The sequence below is a fragment of the Acomys minous genome (genome assembly GCF_964271855.1).
Source record: "Acomys minous genome assembly, chromosome: 10".
NCBI classification, from domain to species: domain Eukaryota; kingdom Metazoa; phylum Chordata; class Mammalia; order Rodentia; family Muridae; genus Acomys; species Acomys minous.
The window spans coordinates 7,205,800-7,227,457 of NC_140491.1; the positions used below are offsets into that span (position 1 = coordinate 7,205,800).

Here is a 21,658-nt window from a genome sequence, read left to right on the forward strand (position 1 = left end):
GGGCTGCCTGCAGTACAGAGATGGACTCACATGTTTCCACGGCTGTGACAGTGTCAACCAGCCTTGTGCTGTCCAATATGGTGGCCTTTAGCCACATAGGATTATTGCACACCTGAGATGTGAGTGGCCCAATAGAGGTGCACAGAACACACATCAGACTTTGAAGACTTTGAATTTAAACACACACACACACACACACACACACACACACACACACACAGAGAGAGAGAGATCCTAATTGGTAATGTTTTGTATTAGATATACTTTTTCTATTATAAAATATAAAATATTGTAAAATATACTATTTTAATGCTTTAAGTATTTTTCAAACTTAAAAGGCCACACTCTCTGAGAGTTAAGGAGGGGCAGCTGCACTGCTACATGAGTGTGCATCGCTACAGATTCAGGTTTGTCAGGGCTGTCCACCGGATAACAGGGGAGAAGAGAGAACAGGCAAGGAGGAGGCTCACCTAGGGATGGAGGACGGAGGGAAGTCGGATACTAGGATAATAATGCGCTTTGCCTGGTGCTCCACTTAATGTCCTTTCTTGGCTAATTTTTTTTAAGAGAATATCTTTTATGCTTTGACAATTTTGTGTCAATACAACATACACATTGAATGCCAATCACACATATGTGTACAATGTATGTTAATCGCATCTACTCCAACTGCCCCCCACATTCTCCCAGGCACCCCCATCACATCCCTTCAGGCCTTCACGGCCCCCTCCCTGTAATACTTGAGTGCTGCCTGTTGGAATGTTCAGTTATGTTGTTGGCTTGGTTTTGCGCAGATCTTGTGCGGGCAAGCAAAGCCTCAGTGAGCTCATGAGGGCAGTGGTCATGTCATGCCCCGATGCCGGCCATCCATGGCACTCTTCTGCCCCTACCAGCTCTTATACACTTTACGCCTTGTCTTCCACACTCTTCCCTGAGCCTTGGGTGTGAGGGTTGATATTAGATGTGCTTTTTAGGGAATGCTCAATAGTCACTTATTCTCAGCACTTTGAAAATAAGGGGTCTCTTCATTAAGTGATGAGCCCTGCAGAGAGGCTTCTCTGGCCAAGGTTGAAGGCACTGCTACCTATGCTTATAAATACTAATATTCAAAGGGCAGTTTGACAGGATGTCCATTTAGCAAAACACCAGTGGTTAGTTCCCCTCCGGGGCATATAACCTCCTGATTTATTGTAGTTTCACCTGTGGAAATAAAAGGTATGGTTTTTTTTTTTCTATGCTCGCTCTAACTCTCAAATAATGGCATGGAGACCTATTACATGTGTTAATAAACTTTAAGGCACTATAGCTGGGCAGATACTCATCTATTCGAACCCCTCTGCGTGGTCTGGACTGTTTTCCCAGCTGCGTGCCCCATCGCTTGCCATCCGGTCTCACCCTGGATGCTCCTGCTCCATTTGTGTCCTCATGGCGACCTTCTCATCTCTCTTCTTCTCCATCTGGACGCCTCCTCATAAACCCTGGGACTCATAAACCCTGCCTCAGCTCTCCTGCCCACCTATTGGCTATTCAGCTCTTTAGTAACCAATCAGAGATGATGGAGGACGCTATAATCAGCTTAAACTTTTCACATAATAATAGCCACTCATTAACTCCTACTTTACTTCTTAGCATAAATGTGGCTTTTCTATTAATATCAACTCTTAGCATATCAGAAATCATTTTGAGTCCAGGTCTCCATTTTGATCACAAGGTGAAACTAAGCTCAGGTTCAATGCTTGCTCCTCCAGCCCAGCAAGATGCCCAAGGGAAAGAAGGCCAAGCCGAAGAAGGAGGCCCCGCCCCCGCCGTGGTGATGAAACAGGAGGCCAAAAGGGTGGTCAATCCTTTGTTTGAGAAAAGGCCCAAGAACTTCGCAATTAGGCAGGATATCCAGCCCAAAAGAGATCTCACTTACTTCGTTAAACGGCCCCGCCACATCAGGCTGCAGCGGCAAAGGACCATCCTCTACAAGCGGCTCAAAGTGCCATTAACCAGTTCACCCAGGCCCTGGACAGGCAACCCGCTACCCAGTTGCTTAAGCTTCCCTACAGTACAGGCCAGAGACAACTCAGGAGAAGCAAAGGCTGCTGGCGCGTGCTGAGAAGAAAGCTGCTGGGAAAGGGGATGTCCCGACTAAGAGACCGCCTGTCCTTCGAGCAGGGGTCAGTACAGTCACCACTTTGGTGGAGAACAAGAAGGCTCAGCTGGTGGTGATTGCCCACGACGTAGACCCCATTGAGCTGGTGGTCTTCCTACCTGCCCTGTGTGGAAAGATGGGGTCCCTACTGCATCATCAAGGGAAAGGCCAGGCTGGGGCGGCTGGTCCACAGGAAGACTCGCACCACTGCTGCCTGCACACAGGTTAACTCGGAAGACAAGGGAGCTCTGGCTAAGCTGGCGGAAGCTCTTAGGACCAATTACAATGACAGATACAGTGGGATCCATCGCCACTGGGGAGGCAGTGTCCTGGGTCCTAAATCCGAGGCTCGCATTGCCAAGCTGGAAAAGGCAAAGGCTTTAAGACCTTGCCACTAAACTGGTTAAATGTACACTGCTAAGTTTTCTGTACATAAATATAATTACAAATTTAAAAAGAAAAAAATGATAAATGCATATTCTGCTTGCGCTAAAGATAAATATATGTTCTATTAGAATTAAGAAAGCAGCATCCTGCTGTATTCCTTCTCACAGAGGGCTGGAAAGCCCCCCAATGCTCCCCTACTTTAGCTCCCAGCCAATCAATCAGCTTAAAGTGCTTTGTCTAGCTACCTGGACACCATGGAGAATAATTCTCAGTTGGGTGAACACACTGTACCTGGAAAAAATTGGTTTCTCCTACCTGGTTGTGGGTTTCCTTTTGCTTTTCCTTTAAAAACTCACTTTGAAAACAGCTCAAAGGCACCGTCTGACTCCTGAGTTCAGATTGTATCCCTGGCTGCTCAGTTCCTAGTTAAGCCGTCGATCAATATCTTTCAACCTGAGTCTGGTGTTTGAGTGGTCAGTGTGCGGCTATTCCTGAACCCTAACCCAGAGCAAGCTTTACACAACATTGAGACAGGAGACTCTTCAGTAGTGATGCCCAGGACCAGAACTGTTAGATCCCTGAGCACGGAAATCAGTACACAGTGCACAAAACCATCCCCCAACACTGACCAGGCTTACAGTACTGGGTACCCGGAAGGGCTTCCTTCCTGTTCACCAGATCTGACCCGGGAGTGGTTGGTTATATAACCTTTGTGCCACTGTTGCACCAGCCGGCACATCCTTAGGCATTTCTTTAGATCTGGGATCACAACGCCTGAACCTTTGAGAGCCTCGATAGATATTCTTGGTAGTTAACATGGCTGCATCTGGAATTAACTAGAAGCCCAAGCTGCTGTGGGGTATTTTTAGTGAATTGGATCTTTTGAGGTAGAAAGCCCCACATCAATTCCAATCAGTTAAAATCAGAAGACCTACCCTAAATCTGGGCCACAGCTTCTTGTGGCAGCCTATTTAAGGAAGAAGGAAGAAGGAAGAAGGAAGAAGGAAGGTTTTGCTCTTTGCCTGCTTGCCCTCTCCCTCCCTCTCTCTCTCTCTCTCTCTCTCTCTCTCTCTCTCTCTCTCTCTCTCTCTCTCTCTCTCGTCATTCCTCGCTGGCATTAGAGCCTACTTCTTCAAGATACCAATGTATACTCAAGACCAGCGGAGACGCCCGGCCTCATGGGCTGAACAGCTACTGGACACTTGAGCTTTCTGCTATAGACAGCCAGTTTTGAACTAGCAGGACCACAGCCTGTAAGCCACTCTAATAAACCCCCGTATGTAAATGCAAATTCATTCTGTTGGTTCTGTTCCTATAGAGAGCACTGATTAAACACGGGAGCCAAGGGCTGAATTCTCAAAGACACCCCCTATCTCTGGTTATGAGTTTAAAGGAAGAAGTCGTGTGTGTTTGGGGGTTGGTGAGTGCTCTCAGTTTCATAAATATATCTAACCACACATTTTCCCCATTAAACAAATTCTGAGCTGGGGAACAGAGACAGGTCACAGTGAAACCTCAGAGTTCTTAGTTTAGGGGAAGTGACCTTCACTCCCTGAGTGGGGATGATTACGTTCGATCAGTGTGGAGAGGGAGTTTGGTCATCTCCACATCCACACTGTCACTGTCACCGGCCTGAGGACAAGCATGGAGGCAGATGCCGTTCTTTAGCTTCAGTTGCTTGTTTGTGTGGTTGTTTCGTAAATGTGACCATCAGAACGGATTCCTTGAGTTTGCTGACCAAAACCAAGCTAGAGGAAGCATCTTGGCTCCTCTGTGAGGAAACATAGCCTTGGTGGCACTGTTTTTGTTTTTGTTTTTTTATTTAACACTTTAAAAGCTCATATTCTCAAGGGAGTTAGAAAATATCAATGGAAAAGTTTTGTGCCAAATCACATCTGAAAACTAGTGACCCCCAAAGGCATGATTAGCATCTGTCTGGCAAGCCTCTCACGAATTATCTTTTCTCTTAAAGATAGAAAAAAATATATCTCTTGCAAAACTTTGATCTTGTCCCTGCTGACTGCCTCTGTTCAGTTACTAGATAGTGAGCTGATGCTCAAAAGGCCAGAGGAAAAGCAAAGCTGCTGGGACGCACCGGATCCTCGCACCCAGCGTTGTCACAGCCACTGTGGTAAGCAGGTTGGATCCAGGCAATAATGATCTACGAATTATTAAGAACCACTGGTTCACTCCACTACTGGGAACAGCAGTGAGGCTACTGTAGTAAAATATAGAACCATAACTCTATTCGAGTATAAGTCTGCAAATTATTTTCATTGGAGAAAATGGGCTCTAAGGTTTCCATGTGGTGTAATTCCAGGGATTAGCAATAGGTGGCAGTAAAAGATCCGTTTCTTTCAATGTTGAAAGCAATTAGCAATGGAATGATCTAGGAAGTTAGGGCTTGAATTTCTCACTGCTATGCCTGACAGGCAGGTTGTCTTGGTAAGTAAAGCAAGTCACTTTACTCTGTTTTTAAAAATAAGGGCCGTGCTGGTTGCCATGTGGAAATAGAAAATGTCTCTATGATCAAGGTATGGATGTTTCTCTTAAGTAGGCTTGTTTCTGATATTTACTTAGTGTGGCTGTGTGGTTTGAAGCTAGTATTTGCCCAACCTAAATTCGATAAAAGCGTCCCCTCATGTGATTTGTTTTCAAGAGCTTTGTGTGTCTTTGTGTGTGTGTGTGTGTGTGTGTGTGTGTGTGTGTGTGTGTGTGTGTGAAGCGATGAGTTGATGAGTTCTTGGTCTCAGGTGTTTTTGATTTTTGGACACAGCTAATTTTCATTTTTGATGACTTCTTCTTTTCTCCCCTCTCCCCTCTCTCTTTCCCTCCCCTTCCTCCCATCTCTTCCCCTCTTGCTTCCCCCTTCATCTTCCTCTCAATGCAATATTCAGAACAACAGGACACGCTGTGACCCGCATACGCTGAGTGTGTCTGCCCATGTGTTGGAATGTGACACCCTCTGCGAGGCACCAAGAAAGTAGAAGCTCAGTCTAACTGTGGCATTTGGAGGTGGTCCCTTGGGAGGAAACTAGGATTGAGTTTTATCAGATCATCAGAGAAGGAGCCCATGATTGAATACTGGTGGATTAATAAGAGGAGCGACCAGAATGCATACATGCATAGGTCCCCATCTCGAGCCATGAGATGCCCTGCACCGCGCTGGGATTCTGCTACCAAGGAGATAGCCAGATGTGGCCGCTTGACTGCTGAGCAGAACTGTAAGTAAAATTAACTTCTTTTCTTTATCAAGAAGTCTGTCTCAGGCATTTCACTGTGCCAATGAAAACAGGCTGTGCAGGGCAACTCAGTTCCTCCTGGAGAAGTACAGCTTCGTTTTAATGGGAAATCTTATTTTCATTTTTATTCTGGGTTATTCTTACTGGATATTCCTGTCTGTTTCCTGGGATTATTGAAACTGTTCTGGGGAGCTGGAAGTGGGTTTTCAGAATGTTCTCTAAGCCACATCCACGTTGATCAGGGCAGAAGTTCCCAAAGCCAAGCAGAAAAGGCCTTGCCCTCTGCCCATTCCTTCCAGCGGTAATTGACAGTTTCTCTTCACATGGGTTTACAGAACTGAACTTAATGAGCCAGGTCCACTGTGTGCGAGTTGTCCATTTAAGGCCAGCCAAAGCCTGCTTTGATGTCCCCAGAGTTACTGAGCAAAGGTAACTCAGAAGTCTTGCTTCCTTGTGTCGTTTGATGGCTGTTAAGCTTGTCCTGGATCAAAAGTGGACATAAATATATCTGAAGATTTCAAGCTTTTAAAGTTTCCTTTCACTGTTCAATTAACAAATCATTCTCTTAGTTCATGGTAAAGTGGTTTTGAGGTTCTAAAATAGATGGGAGTCACGTGACTATCATTAAGACTTTGATCAACAATACTTTGGCAGGGCATGGTGTACACACCTGTCCTCTCAGCGTTCTGGAGGCTGATGTGGGACATCACGGCAGGTTTGAAGCTACCCGGGTCTACATATCTACAAAGTGAATTCCAGGATAGCCAGGGTAACATATTGAGAGGCTGTTTCAAAAACAGAATGAGACAAAAAGCAAAACAAAGCAAACAAACAAACAAAAAACCCTAAAATAATAACAAGAATTTGGTTTTGTTTCAACTAGAAAATTTAGACATTGATTTTTAGTGACTTTAGCAAGCTTGTTATCTACAACTTATGGCTTCTGCAAATACGTAAAATTCACTTTTTTTCATTTACAATACTTTGATTTCTTTTTTAGAAAATTACTTCTTTATTTTTGAGCATGTGTGTTTATATGTGCACATGTGGAAGTCATTATGGAAGTTGATTTTCTCCTGCTGTGTGGGTCACAGAGGTTGAACTCAGGTTGTCAGGGCTGGTGGCAGCTGCCTTTACCTGCTAAGTCTTCTCACCAGCCCTAAGATTTTTATTCTTAATTATATAAATGAAAAGTGGTTTCGTGAACTGAGTACCTGAAGCTAATGACTTGAGGTTAAAGGGCTCTGGGGTCAGTTGATTTAGGCACACTTTCACATGGTTGGGACAGGCTGTTTCATTACATACCTGGCCATGTGCCGATTCTAGCCCTTTGAGGTTGTTGCTGTTAGGAAAACAAAGATAACTGGGTGGTGGTGGTGCACGCCTTTAATCCCAGCCCTCGGGAGGCAGAGGCAGGCAGATCGCTGTGAGTTCAAGGCCAGCCTGGTGTACAAAGTGAGTCCAGGACAACCAGGGCTACACAGAAAATTCTGTCTTGGAAAACAAACAAACAAAGAAAGAAAGAAAAAAGAAAGAAAGAAACAATGATACTTCATCTTGCTGATGGTGACCTCTCCACATTTTATGCCTGACACTGCTGACTACAGCCCCATTGAAGTCTGGCCTTGACAGTGGGAAAGTCTCTGATTTAGATGCACACATGGAAATAAGTAGGGAAGGCCAAGCGACTCTTAAGCCCAGTTATGCAAACTCCAGCCTGAGTGCACCATGCAGCTCTGTCCTGGGATGCCCAGGAATTGCCCAGGAGGGAACTGGGTATTATTTTTAGTCTCATTCTCTTCTTAAGATTGGGCTGGTGTAAAAAGAATGATCGTGGCTCAGAAATGACAGGACCTTGTTGCTGGGGAGGTAGCCCATGACAGAGAGATGTACTGGGACCTAGTTTGATCCATGGGACTAGAGACACACACACACACACACACACACACACACACACACACACACACACACACACACCAAAGCAAGAGGAAGTTATCTTCAGAGCTCTGGAAGCTACACGTCCATGTTTAAAGTGCTCTATGCTTGGGGGCTGGCAAAAGCCATCTTATTATGGATAGCCACCATCTCATGCCTGCATGGAAAAAACAGGCAGAGAGCCCTATAAAGTCCTTTTTGTAAGGACCTTGATCCCATTCATGAGACTTCTGTCTTCATAACTTTATTTTTATTACCTTCCCAGGGGCCCGTGTTCTAATTCTACCGCCGCCTTGAAGGTTCAAATTCAAACATGTAGCTTTCTGGGAGCCCATTCATCCCCGTAACACCCGTTTAAACATGGCTCCAGCTCCTTTGGAATGCTGGAGCGGGATGATTGGGACGGTTCTAGGGCTTTCCAAGGGCAGTCAATGCCATGAAAAGGCTGGCATTGCCTTTTTCACAAACACTGATGTGCTGTCATCTTTCTTACCCAGTCAGTCTTTTTTTTTTAACTTTATTACTTGCCATTTATTTTATTATTGAGATTTATTTATTTATTTTAATATAGTTTATTAATTTATTCATATTACATCTCAATTGTTATCCCATCCCTTGTATCCTCCCATTCCTCCCTCCTTCCCATTTTCCCCTTACTCCTCTCCCCTATGTCTGTGACTGAGGGAACCTCTTCCCCCTGTATATGCTCATAGAGTATCAAGTCTCTTCTTGGTAGCCTGCTATCCTTCCTCTGAGTGCCACCAGGCCTCCTCATCCAGGGGACGTGGACAGGGCAACAGAGTTCATGTGAAAATCAGATCCCACTCTCCACTCAACTGTGAAGAATGTCCTGTCCATTGGCTAGATCTGGGTAGGGGTTCAAAGTTTACTGCATGTATTGTCCTTGGCTGGTGCCATAGTTTGAGCAGGACTCCTGGGATCCTAGAAACCTACAAGTATATCATTATGACAGGTGGATCTTGCCCAGTCTTGATGAATGCAGCTGGTGAAGAAATCAGACCAGCCAGGGCAACTGGGGACACCCCTGCAAAGGGGTAAGTCCAGGGAGAGCTCTGGAAACCAGAGTGGTCCACATGTGTAGCCTGGGGAACTTTTATGGCCCAGGTTTATTTCTGAGGGATGAACTGTTCAGATCTATCTCTGCCGTTTGATGTATGGTGAGGGGCATGTGGACAGGAATCTGGCTCTTCTTTATTGAAAGAGCCTCTAAGGTTTATTTCAACACATCTCCCTCTGTTCTCATATGCCACTGGACAGATGACAATGGGTCAGTATCCAAAGTATTATGAGTTGATAGCTAGAGCAAAGTGCATAATACCAAACAATGTCTAGCACTTCAGAGGGGAAAATACTCATGTGGTAGAGGAATTTAAAAAGATTTTCTGAAGCTTTTTAATCTTTGAATCCCTCCAGTATTGGTTGGATAAATGAATGAATGAATGTCCTCAAATCCTTCCAATACTGGTTGGATAAATGAATGGATACATTATTCTTATGACTCAATATCCTCATGACTTAGGTAGGATCTGATGCGATTTGAATGGGAAGTGGCCCCCATAGGGTCACGTATTTGAACATCTGGTCCCCAGTTTGTGTTATTCAGGGAGATTATGAAGTCTTTGGGATGTGGAGCCTTGTGGGAGAAGCATGTCTGTCACTGTGGGTGGGTTTTGAGGATTTATAGCCATGCCTCAGTGCCCTCCCCTCCTGCCTGCTGTGCATGGATGAAGATGTGATCATCCATTTTGCTCCCACTGCCAAGCCTTCTCCTCCATAATGGACTCTGTCCCCTGGAGCCATAAACTAAAACAAACCCATTCTTCCACAAGTTGCTTTGGTCAGGATATTTCATGACAGCAGAGAGAAGTAATTAACATGGGCTCTAACTCTAATTCCTTGCTGTGATCAGCAAGGCCTTGAGTGATCTTAACCCTAAGCCTTTGCTTGTGTTTGCCTTACCTGACTTCCCTGTTCCTCCTACCGGCTCAGCCGAGGTCCATCTTTGGACTTTGTATCTGCCTTTTATTTTATTTTATTTTATTTTATTTGCTAGAAGGGCTCTTCCTTCAGTTCTTTGACCTCATTCAGTTTCTACCCCAGGGCTACCTCAAAGAAAGCTTCCTCCAGTGAACCAACCAAAGCTGAATGTTGCCGTGATCACCGTTCCCCTGACTCGGTTTTTTACACTTCAGCACTCTGTGAAATTAAAGTTAGTTGTTTATTAACAGGCCTTTGTCTTCTTCACTGATCTGTGTCTAGGCCCTAAATAAAACATGGCTAGTGGACAACTCATATATATTGGCTGGATAAATAGTAGATGAATGAATGAATGGATGACCTTTCACTGTGATCTTTAACAGCTTTTGAGTAAAACCAAAGTTAGACCCAAAAACCTGTGTAGGTAACAAGTGATGCCAAGGCTGTTCTCACTCAGCCACCCAGGGCTCTCTTTACAAAGTTGTGAGACACCTGAACTTTTCATGCCAAAGCATAAAAGGGCATGAATTGAGTCTCAGCCTGGGTTCTTAATAAGTGCTTGAGAGGGTCAGAGTCAGGGGAGTGTCTTAGTTGGGGTTACTATTGCTATAATAAAACAGCACAACCAAAGAAACTTAGGGAGGAAAGGGTTTATTTGGCTTACACTTCCTAACTACTGCATCACTGAAGGAGGTCAGGACAGGAACTCAAACATAGCAGGAACCTGGAGGCAGGAACTGATGCAGAGGCTTTGGCCAGGTGCTACTCACTGGCTTGCTTCCCCTTGGCTTGCTCAGCCTGCTCTCGTATAGAGCCCAGGACTACCAGCCCAGGGACGCCACCACACCTACAATGGACTGAACCCTCTCTCATAAATCATTGCTTTTAACATATGCCCTACAGGTGGATCTTATGGAAGTATTTTCTCAATTGAGGCTTCCTCCTTTCAGATAATTCTAGCTTGTGTCAAGTTAGCATTAAATTATCCAGGATAAGGAGTTTCTATGTACCATCTGTGTTCCAACCCTACAGCTCCTGCCATAAATCATCATGAATTTAGTGGCTTAAAGCAATGGTAATTTATTCAAGAGGCTGAAAGTTCAAAGCCAGGCATCAGCAGGACTGTCGTCTCTTTGGATCCTCCCCCAGCTCCTGCCATGTAAAAAGTTGTTTGGGGTTATCAAGATGGCTACGTGGGTAAAGGCATGGGCTGCCAAACCCAGCAAGCTGGGTTCAGTCTCTGGGCCTTACCCAGTGGAAGGAGAGGACCGACTCCCACAGGTTCTCTGCCACACATGCACTGTGACACACACACACACACACACACACACACACACACACCTACATCTATTTACATGTCTATATTCATATCTATAACTATATCACCTATGTCTCTCCAGGTATTTGTTTGATTAGCATTTACACCACCTATTGTTTATCTATCTACCATCTACCTAATTTATCAAACTTCCTGGTTTAGGGGAAGAGTATAGCCTTCATTTTGTGCATCTCTAATAACAAAGATGTTAAATGCCTAATTTAATATAATCATTTGATATGACTTTTTTTTTTCCCTAGGATCTGTACCTATGTGGAGATGCTCTGAAGAGTAGCAGCCACCTCAGGAATGTCAATACAATGACTAAAACAAATTCTATCGCTTTCTATTGTATCATTGTCTTGGGGCTGCTATTTATCAAAATCAAATTATCTGACGAAAGTGAGCTTATCATTAGGAGGCCCAAAGCGAACCTCACCAGAGTGCCCAAGGACCTACCCATGAAAACAACTACTTTAGATATATCACAAAACAATATATCTGAGCTCCAGACTTCTGACATCCTCTCTTTGTCCAAGCTGAGGGTCCTGATAATGTCCTACAACAGACTCCAGTATCTTGACATCAGTGTTTTCAAATTCAACTCGGACCTGGAATATTTGGATCTGTCCCACAATGAGTTAAGGGTCATCTCTTGCCACCCAGCAGTCAACCTCAAGCACTTAGACCTCTCCTTCAATGCATTTGATGCCCTGCCCATATGCAACGAGTTTGGCAACATGTCCCAACTCAAATTTCTGGGATTGAGTGGTTCTAAGGTGCAACACTCCAGTGTGCAGCCAATTGCTCATTTGAACATCAGTAAAGTCTTGCTGGTTTTAGGAGACACTTACGGAGAGAGAGAAGACCCCACGTGCCTTCAGCACATCAGCGCTGAGACCCTGCACATTGTTTTCCCTTCGAAAGGAGAGTTTGGTTTTCTCCTGGATGTGTCGTTGAGGACGACGGTCAGTTTGGAACTGTCTAACATCAAGTGTGTGCATGAAGACAACGGCTGCTCCTCTTTCTTACGTGCTCTGTCAGCGCTCAGGAGGAATCCGAGGCTGTCGAATCTCATCCTAAACAACGTGGAAACAACATGGGGCTCCTTCATTCGTTTGCTCCGGCTGGTTTGGCAACTACCCATCGAGCGTTTCTCAATTTCAAACCTGAAACTGCAAGGTCACCTTGACCTCACAGGTTTCTGGTATTCTACCAACACTTCCCTGAAGGCTTTGTCGATACATCAAGTTGTCAGCGACGTGTTCAGTTTCCCACAAAGTTACATATACAGTATCTTTTCCAATATGAACATCCAAAACGTTACAGTGTCAGGAACACGCATGGTCCACATGCTTTGCCCGCCCCAACTTAGCCCGTTTCTGTATTTGGACTTCACCGACAACCTTTTAACAGACATAGTTTTTAAAGATTGTAGAACCTTAATTGAATTGAAAACACTTAGTTTGCAAAAGAATCAGTTAAAAAACCTTGAAAATATAATTCTTATGTCTGAGAAGATGATGTCTCTACAAAATCTAGACATCAGCCAGAATTCTCTAAGGTACAGTGATACGGGAAGCCAATGCTTTTGGACTAAGAGCTTGCTGGTTTTAAATCTTTCTTCAAATATGCTTACCGGCTCTGTTTTCAGGTGCTTGCCTCCCAAGGTCAAGGTCCTTGACCTTCACAACAACAAAATAAAAGCCATCCCTAAAGAACTCGCCCACATGGAAGCTTTGCAGGAACTCAACGTGGCATTCAACTCTTTAGCTGACCTTCCTGGGTGCGGGGCCTTCAGCAGCCTTTCTGTGCTGGTCGTTGACCATAACTCAGTTTCCCACCCCTCCGAGGATTTCTTCCAGAGCTGTCAGAATATTAGGTCCGTAGCAGCGGGCGACAACCCATTCCAATGTACCTGTGAGCTGAGAGACTTTGTCAAAAACATAAGCCAGCTGTCAAGAGACGCGGTGGTGGGCTGGCCTGACTCTTACACATGTGACTACCCAGAAAGCACTAAGGGAACCTCACTGAAGGACTTCCACCTCTCTCCACTGTCCTGTGATGCTGTTCTGCTGACTGTCACCATCGGAGCCATCGTGCTGGTGTTGGCTGCCACCATGGCTTTCCTCTGTCTCTACTTCGATCTGCCCTGGTATCTCAGGATGCTTTGTCAGTGGACACAGACCCGGCACAGGGCCAGGAACATCCCCTTAGAGGAACTCCAGAGAAACCTGCAGTTCCATGCTTTTGTCTCATACAGTGGGCATGATTCTTCCTGGGTAAAAAGTGAATTGCTTCCAAACCTAGAGAAGGATGGCATCTGGGTATGCCTCCATGAGAGAAACTTTGTCCCTGGCAAGAGCATTGTGGAGAACATCATACATTTCATTGAGAAGAGTTACAAGTCCATCTTTGTGCTGTCCCCTCACTTCATCCAGAGTGAGTGGTGCCATTATGAGCTCTACTTTGCCCATCACAATCTCTTCCACGAGGGGTCTGATAACTTGATCCTCATCTTGCTGGAACCCATTCCACAGTACTCCATCCCTACCAACTACCACAAGCTCAAGACCCTCATGGCACAGAGGACTTACTTGGAATGGCCTACAGAGAAGAGCAAACATGGGCTTTTCTGGGCAAACCTAAGAGCAGCCATTAATGTCAAGCTGGTTAGCCAAGCAGAAGGAACATGTTTCATACAGCGATAAGAATATTCACCCCAGGCTGGGTGTGGTGGTGCACACCTTTAATCCCAGGACTCCGGAGGCAGAGGCAGGTGGATCGTTGTGAGTTCGAGGCCAGCCTGGTCTACAAAGTGAGTCTAGGACAGCTAAGGCTACACAGAGAGACCCTGTCTCTAAAAATAAACAGACAAACAAACAAGAATATCCACACCATCAGTGTGGCTGCTTTGGGGAGTCCTAACAATGGTGCTGTTGGCACCTGCCTGAACCTAAAGTGATTTGACTTTATGATATGGCAAGCTGTGCTTTTAAGCCCTAGTTTACCATAGTGTGTGCTAATAAAAATTAGTGGGATGCTATACTTTGGGTTGAAATTATTTCTTTTTTTCTTTCTTTTCTTTTTTCCTTTCTTTTTGGTTTTTCAAGACAGGCTTTCTTTGTGTACTTTCGCTGTCCTGTCCTGGAACTCACTCTGTAGAGCAGGCTAGCCTCAAACTCACAGAGATCTGACTGCCTCTTCCTCCTGAGTGCTGTCATTTTTGTTTGTTTGTTTGTTTTATGTGTATGGATGTTTTGCCTGGATGTACATCTGTGCACCACATGCATGACTGGTGCCCTCAGAGGCCAGCAGAGGGCAGTAGAGTTACTGGAATTGGACTTACAGACAGTTGTGAGGTGCCATATGGGTGCTGGGTATTGAACCTGGGTCTTCTGCAAAAGCAGCCAGAGATCTTAACTGCTGAGCCATCTCTCCAGGCCTCCAAACCATTAATTTCAAACACTTAATGGAGTCAGTTGTTTCTTTGCTATAACCACATGCGTTGAATTTACCATAGAATCAAGAGGAGCTCTTTCCTCTGCAGACATGTGTATTTCTGTGTGCCAGGTCAACAGTGGAAAACTCCAACTCAACTCACTTCAGGTTGACTTTTCCATTGTCCTTTCTGGGTTCACCCTCTGAATCCCTTCACTCTCGGGCCCTGGTGTTACTTTCCCATGTAAATCACCTGCATATAAAGCTCTCTTCTCGGTTCCCACTTAGCAGAGGGATTGAGGGGCAGTGGAAGACGTAGTTTACACATGACTTCAGATACTGTAAATTCACTGTTCTAAGGAACTTCCAGTGAATCAAAGAAGTCTTTATGTCTCCGATGTAGAGAGAGTAATGAAATGGGAACACACCATGACATTCAGAGATTATTTAACTTAGCCAACTTAGAAATAATAGAAATAACAGCTAATTAATCTCAGCACCTGGGTGGCAGAGGTAGGTGGATCTCTGTGAGTTCAAGGCCATGCTGGTCTACATATCAAGTTCTAGGACAGCCAGGGCTCTATAGAAAGACCCTGTCTCAAAACAAACAAACAAACAAACAAACACAAAACAAAGACCCAGAAATGATAGTTTTTCCAATGAGTCTTGAAGGAAGCCTCCGTATGTAATGGTGAAGACAGGAAAGACCATTACCTTATAGAGAGCAATAGCTGAGATGCCTAGACTCACTCTGAGGCTGGTGTCCCGGTGTGGTTGGATATGAGGTTTATGACAAGTGAGAAAAGTATATGGTTGTCAACAGTTAAGTAAAACCATACTGCAGTCAGCCATGCTGGTGCATGCCTGCAATCCCAGTAACTTCCGAGGCTGAAGTATGAGGGTCCTGAATTCCAGGCCAGCCTGGGCTACATAATTAGATCCTATCTCAAGGAGGAAGAGGAGGAAAAAGAAAAGGAGGGGCAGTTTGTCAATGGTCTTATCTAGACTATTGGGTCCGAACCAGGGATTTCTATGGAACACAATGGGGAGTGGCCATGAGCCATGAACACTGTTATTCTGTAATGGAGTTGCGACAGTCATTCTAACTGGCTTCTTCCATCTCCTCTAGATCTGCTACACTTCCCAAATTACACTTCTAGATTTCACAACCCAGCCTCAACTCCTTAGCAAGCAATTTTGTAGTAGCCTTGGGGCTTCTGTGCAGAGACTGCTTCTGCACAGACTGAACAATTGATGTTTATTATCTCCCAGTTCCGAGGCTCATGGCCACAGTGTAAGCAGGGTTGGCTCCTTGTGAGGGGGGAGGCTCGGGGGGGGGGGGGTAGGGGTTGGGGAGGGTGGGGGGTGGGGCCTGCTCCCTGTCTCTTCTGGATTTGCTTTTGGCTGTTTTCTCCCTATGCTTTTTCACCTTGTCTTCCTGGTTTGCAGGTCTGCTTCTATGTGGTAATTTCCCATTTTCATACAGACATCTATGGTCTGGACTCTGTCCGATACTAATGTTCCTCTCTTAACTACACCTGCAATGCTTGCGTTTCAAAGAAGGGTCCCATGAGGGGTACAACCTATTGGTTGATACAGTTCAGCCCCTGACACCTCACAAGTCTAAAGGGTACAGAGCTTTCTAGAATTTATCCCATAAAGTCAGTATTTTGAGACATTAGGTCAGTCCTGTATATGCACAACCTAATTCAGGAGAAGCTTTGGGAGGTCAAAGAGGCTGCAATTGAATTTGTAGCATCTCCTGCTGAATCCCAAGCTGAGGGGTGAAGAATTCAGGTCAAAGTGTAGATAAAAAATGTAGCAATAAAGTCAGGTGGTGGAGGCACACATCTTTAATCTCAGCACTCAGAAGGCAGGTACTGGCCAATCTCTTTGAGTTCAAGGCCAGCCTGGTCTACAGGGTGAGTTCCAGGATAGCCTGGGCTACACAGAGATAAGAAAATCTGACTCAAAAAAAAAACTAAAAGAAGGAGAAGAGGAAATAAATAGATGAGAAAACCATAGAATTCAAATGCAATCTCTGAAGCCAGTTTGGGTTTGAATTCTAGCTTTTACATTCATATTTTATTATGTTAAACAACTTACTTAAACTTTATAAGCTGATATCATTGTTTATATTATAGGTTAATGTTGGGAGCTGGTCTGGTTGTTGCCCAGATATAAGCAGACTTACGTACCCCAAAATGTGTGTAACCTTGCCTAAAAACTTATTCCTGTTGACCAATAAAAAGCCAACACACCCAAGCAAGCCACATGGGATAGGCGTGGCTAAGGTTCCTGGGCTTGTGGGACAGAGAGGATCTTGGGAAGGGACATAGTCAGAGACCGGAAGAGGAATGGAAATTAGAAGAAAGAAGGAGGCCACCACCACGAGGGAGGTGGAGAAGAAGCACATAGCTGGCATATGTGGGGGGCGGTTGGCCCAGACAAAGAACATTAACGAGTATCTGGGATTATGGATGGGTGGTAGCTCGGTAGAATTTATTAGAAGCAGATGGCATGGGACTGGGGCAGGGAGGAGATATGGGAGGTAGTTTAGGGGATTGATATCTGCCCTGCCCCAGGTGAACCAAGGCTATTTAAAAAAACATAACAGGTAAAACAGGTGTCTGTGTTTTCATTAGTTGCTAGCGGATTAGAAAGTATTAGCCTAATAATAAACAGTTATTAGGCCATACTTCTAAATTAACCACAACAGGTTAAGATAAAAAGTGCCCTTAAGGGGAGACTGAAGAAGCACGGCCACACCTTGTGGGGTTCGCCTGAGTGGAGAAGCCTGTAAACACAGGTGCATGCCTTCAGACAAACTCTGTTCCAGGAGGCTGACGGTTTCCTCTGCACACTCTTGCCATGGAAAATCCTACCCCTGAGTCAGCTCTTGCAGGAGGATTCCCTCAGTGTGGCTGACCTCTCCTCCCACAGGGCTCCTCTGGACATGCCCATCGCAGGTCCCTCCACCCGCAGATGATGAGGTGGAAACAGACAAGCAGGAGAAGAAAGAAGTCCCTAAACGCGGCTTTCTCTCTAGGAATGGGAAGCTTCCGGTCCTGCTGCCTCTGGTTAAGCCAGAGGTCTGGCCTCTCAAAGAGAAATGCATTCTGGTAATCACATGGATCCAGCACCTGGTCCCCAAGATTGAGGATGGAAATGATTTGGGGGTGGCAATTCAGGAGAAGGTGCTGGAGAGAGTGGATGCTCTCAAGACGAAAATAGAAGCTTTCCAGACTATGATTTCCAAGTACTTCTCAAAACAGGGGGCGAGAGGCGGGGATGCTGTGGCCAAGGCCTCCAAGGAGACCCATGTAATGGATTACTGGGCCTTGGTACATGAGCAAGATGAAGCAGTCTTCGGGGAGCCCAGGGCCATGGCGCTGAACCTGAGGGCCTTCTAGGCTGAGCTTTATCACAGCAGCAGCAGCAACCTAGAGAAAACTGTCAACCTAAAGAGTAAAGAAAAGCCATCTAGGGGCAGGAGAGATGGCGCAGTGGTTAAAAGCACTGCCTGCTCTTCCAAAGGACCCAGGTTCAATTCCCAGCACCCACACGGCAGCTCACGACTGTCTGTAACTCTAAGATCTGACACCCTCACGCCAATGCACATAAATTAGAAATAAAATAAAATAAAGAAAAGCCATCTATGTACTGAGCTAAGGACTAGAAGGAAAAGAGATGACTTATACTTAAAAAAAAAAAAAAGCACCCTTAAGGTAGCTAGCCTGGTAGCCAGGTAGACTAGCCAACACCTCTAGATCCCCAGATATGAACTGAGGATTGCTCAAACATGCTCCCCAAAGTGCAGCATTCACAGGGCAAACTTCCCACATGGCTCAGTTCTATTTCCTAGCACTGAGGTATGAGATGCACATTTTTTTTTCTCTTCTGGGGTAGCTAGGACCCATAAAAGGACAAGACTCACCTTCACGGTGCTCTGCTGAAGTAAGTGGGGAGGCTAGTCTTTTCACGCACTGATTTTACGGGTCACCAACCCAAAGCTGGGACACATTGTCAAGACCCAAGCCTCCTCAGTTTCCACTTCCATGCTGAAAGCAAGTAGATCCTTTTCCTTTTGTCTGAAAAAAAAAATGTCCCTTGGCTTTGTTTCTTCACTCCAAGAAGGACAAGAGCTAATGGCAAAGGCTCAGGTTTGCCAAGTCTGTCCCTTCGCATGAAAGCCTGGCAGCTTTGTTATGTAGGCTGCCAGATGCATCTTGTAATTTTTCATAGAGGAATCTCAGGACCATTCGCAGCAGGACTGAGGGGGCGTTTTAAATACATTATCATGTCCGCTGTTTAAGTGGAGTTCTTTAAATGGGAGACAAGCATGGTGTTCTGCCTCACTCTAGCTGTTAATGCTGGGCTTTCAAAGTTCTGTGCCTCACTGTGACCTTCTCTAGCTGTTAATGCTGGGCTTTCAAAGTTCTGCCCTGGGGTCGCCTGCCTCCAGGTGGAGCCACAAAGGCTCGCCGGTCAGCCAAGCTAGTCTACCTGGTGACTTCCAGTGAGAAGACTTCTCTCAAAAAAGTAAATTAATTAATTAAAGGTGGACAGCACCCGAGCAATGACACAAGAGGCTGTTGTCTAACCTCCACATGTATATGTGTGCACACACACATGATGGGGGTGGGCAGCCCACTGTGGGTGGGGACTTCCCTGGGCTGATAGTCCTGGGCTCTATATGAAAGCAGGCTGAGCAAACCTGTAAGCAGCACCCTCCATGGCCTCTGCATCAGCTCCTGCCTCTAGGTTCCCGCCTTGCTTGAATTTCTGCCTTGGCTTCCCTCAATAGACTGTTGATTCAGCTTATGGAAGCCAGTTATGTAAGCCTCCTCAATTACTTTCGGTTATGGTGCTTCATCATAGCAGTAGGAAAGTAAGACAATATTTATACCCCCACACACGAGAAATAATAAAACAATAGTAGTAGTTAGAAACTTCTACTGTGTTAATATCTAGTGGGGGTACTGATCAATACATACAGTTTTTATTTTATTAAATAATTTCCCAGCCAGGCATGGCAGCTCACCTTTAATGCCAGCACTTGGGAGGCAGAGGCAGGTAGATCGCTGTGAGTTCAAAGCCAGCCTGGTCTACAAAACTAGGAGAGCCAAGGCTACACAGAGAAAGCCTATCTCGAAAGAAATGAACAAAACAAAACAAACAATAACAACAATAACAACAAAACAAGTTTCCCTGTATGTTCTAAATGTTCTGTAATGAACTTAGAGTATAAGGAGAAGTTTTTGTTTTAAAAAACTATAGAAAGAAAAGTTATTTAAAAACAAAAACCAAAAAACCCTTGTATTTTATTTTTTTCTCTTCACTGTCAAAAGAAAAGAAAGGAGGCTGCTGCTTTTGATCTGCTGTCGTGAGTTCTGAGTTCTGCTTGTTTCCCTTGAGAACTTGCTATTAAATGTATTTCCTGCATGAAATGCGGCATAACTGGTTTTCTGTCCGCAGTCCTCCGTCCACTGAGCTGATCCCAGCTGCTTCACCAGCTCTTCTTCCTCCTTTCTTAAGAGTTTAGGCTCAGGGCAGTGTCTTACTCTGTAGCCCAGGCTAGCCTTAAACTCTAGGCAATCCACCTGCCTCAGCCTCCAAAGAACTGGGATTAACAGCGACAAGCAACTACACCTGGTCTTTCCTTGGGCGGCTCCTTTGTCCATGCTCTCACTGTGGTCACCCTAAGAGGCTGGATTCTCTAGCCTCCAGGAAAAGGAGAAGCTGGGCTTCCCTTGGCCTGTGGAGTGGGTCCTCCACTTCCCTTTAGCTGAGCTGTTTCCTGAGGCCGAGCAGCAACAGGCTAGGCAATGGCACTGGTGACACATGGGTCTACTTGCTTGTGGAGCCTTCCCCAACTGAGGCTGACATTATTCCATTTTATTAGATTGTCACACTAGCGAGTGGCAGAAGAACGGCCCTTTTTATGTGGTGCCAATAAGAAGGGACTATGACTTGGTGATGTGTTGAGACCTGTAAAATGTGTGTGTTCCATGTCTAGTAACTGCGGCTCTGGGAATCTACCCCAGAGAATAAGTTGAGATATGGACAAATATTTCCTCACAAGCTTCTTAAATTTAAACATTCCAATTTTCCAGGGAGGGACAAATGTGTTGTGTTCAATTAGGGACATCTGTATAGCCATTTAAAATATCAGAGTTAATGGGCCGGTGGGACCGCTCAGTGGGTTAGGGTGCTTGCTACCAAACCTGACAACTTCGGTTCAGATGATAACTGACTCCCACAAATTGCTCTCTGACCTCCAAATGCATGCCATGGCACATGTGTGTATGTACTAACTAAATGAATAAATATAATAAAGCATTAGGGGTTAAGATAGTGAGTTTTGCATTATGCATTTCCAACCATAATTTTTTAAAGCAGAGCGGAGGCATTTTGTTAGCAAAGAAGGCAGCTTATATATCTACAACATTAAACTCAGCGTGCAAAACTGCAAGAGCACCACGGTTTAAATTTTGTTAAGATATGCATAGAAAAAGGCCTAGATGAAATATGCAAAAGCATTATCACTGTTGCCTGCAGCTTAGTGTTTGTTTTGTTTCACACTTTTCCGTACATATAAAGTTTACAATGAGCAAGCCGGGCAGTGGTGGCGCATGCCTTTAATCCCAGCACTCGGGAGGCAGAGGCAGGTGGATTGCTGTGAGTTTTCTGATTGGTGTTTGCCAATTTTGTGAGATAGACAGACAGACAGACAGACAGACAGACAGACAGACAGACAGACACACACACACACACACACACACACACACACACACACATTCCCTTCTTCATGGCCAACGTCAAGGTGTTAATGTGACATCATTGCAGGTGGAGTTAGACAGACATAGACACAAATGTCCCGGTTCAGTGTTTTCATCATGCTAATCCAGTAGAAATAAAAGGTCTCTAGGGCACAGCCAGGGTGTGCACGGTAAAATGATCAGCAAGTGGAGGGTTCGAGTCCTTACTATTTTTGTTTTTAAGGCCATTTGTTCAAATTACAAGCAGACACAACTCAATTTTTTATTGTTGGTTGCTTTTAACAGTCTCACAAAGTCCTTAAAAGTTAAAAACTGGATCCCCTACATGAATATAAACTGGAAGTATTAGAAAAGACCTTAATAAGCATAACTCAGTGTGCACTGGGTCCCCCCCCCCCCCATTCAATGAAAACAGTGT

The 21,658-nt window shown here is 45.0% G+C and overlaps 1 protein-coding gene and 2 pseudogenes across 4 annotated transcripts; all 3 read left to right on the forward strand.

Moving 5' to 3' along the window:
- Positions 1-1,757: 1,757 nt before the first annotated feature.
- LOC311606499 (large ribosomal subunit protein eL8-like) lies at positions 1,758-2,605 on the forward strand (annotated as a pseudogene). Its single transcript has one exon. The product of its transcript is annotated as a large ribosomal subunit protein eL8-like (transcript).
- Positions 2,606-4,902: 2,297 nt separating this feature from the next.
- TLR1 (toll like receptor 1) lies at positions 4,903-14,061 on the forward strand. Of its 2 annotated transcripts, none has more exons than XM_084799512.1 (3): positions 4,903-4,969; positions 5,422-5,748; positions 11,278-14,061. In XM_084799512.1, the coding sequence occupies exon 3, from the start codon at positions 11,338-11,340 to the stop codon at positions 13,726-13,728; it is 2,391 nt and encodes a 796-aa protein (XP_084655638.1). In that variant the 5' UTR covers positions 4,903-4,969; positions 5,422-5,748; positions 11,278-11,337; the 3' UTR covers positions 13,729-14,061. The 2 variants fall into 2 exon arrangements, with proteins under 2 accessions (XP_084655638.1, XP_084655639.1); XM_084799513.1 differs by lacking the exon at positions 4,903-4,969 and adding an exon at positions 5,010-5,058.
- A 1,680-nt stretch (positions 14,062-15,741) lies between these two features.
- Positions 15,742-19,951, forward strand: LOC311606500 (proteasome activator complex subunit 2-like; annotated as a pseudogene). Its single transcript has 3 exons — positions 15,742-15,752; positions 17,214-17,967; positions 19,937-19,951. The product of its transcript is annotated as a proteasome activator complex subunit 2-like (transcript).
- Positions 19,952-21,658: the final 1,707 nt, after the last annotated feature.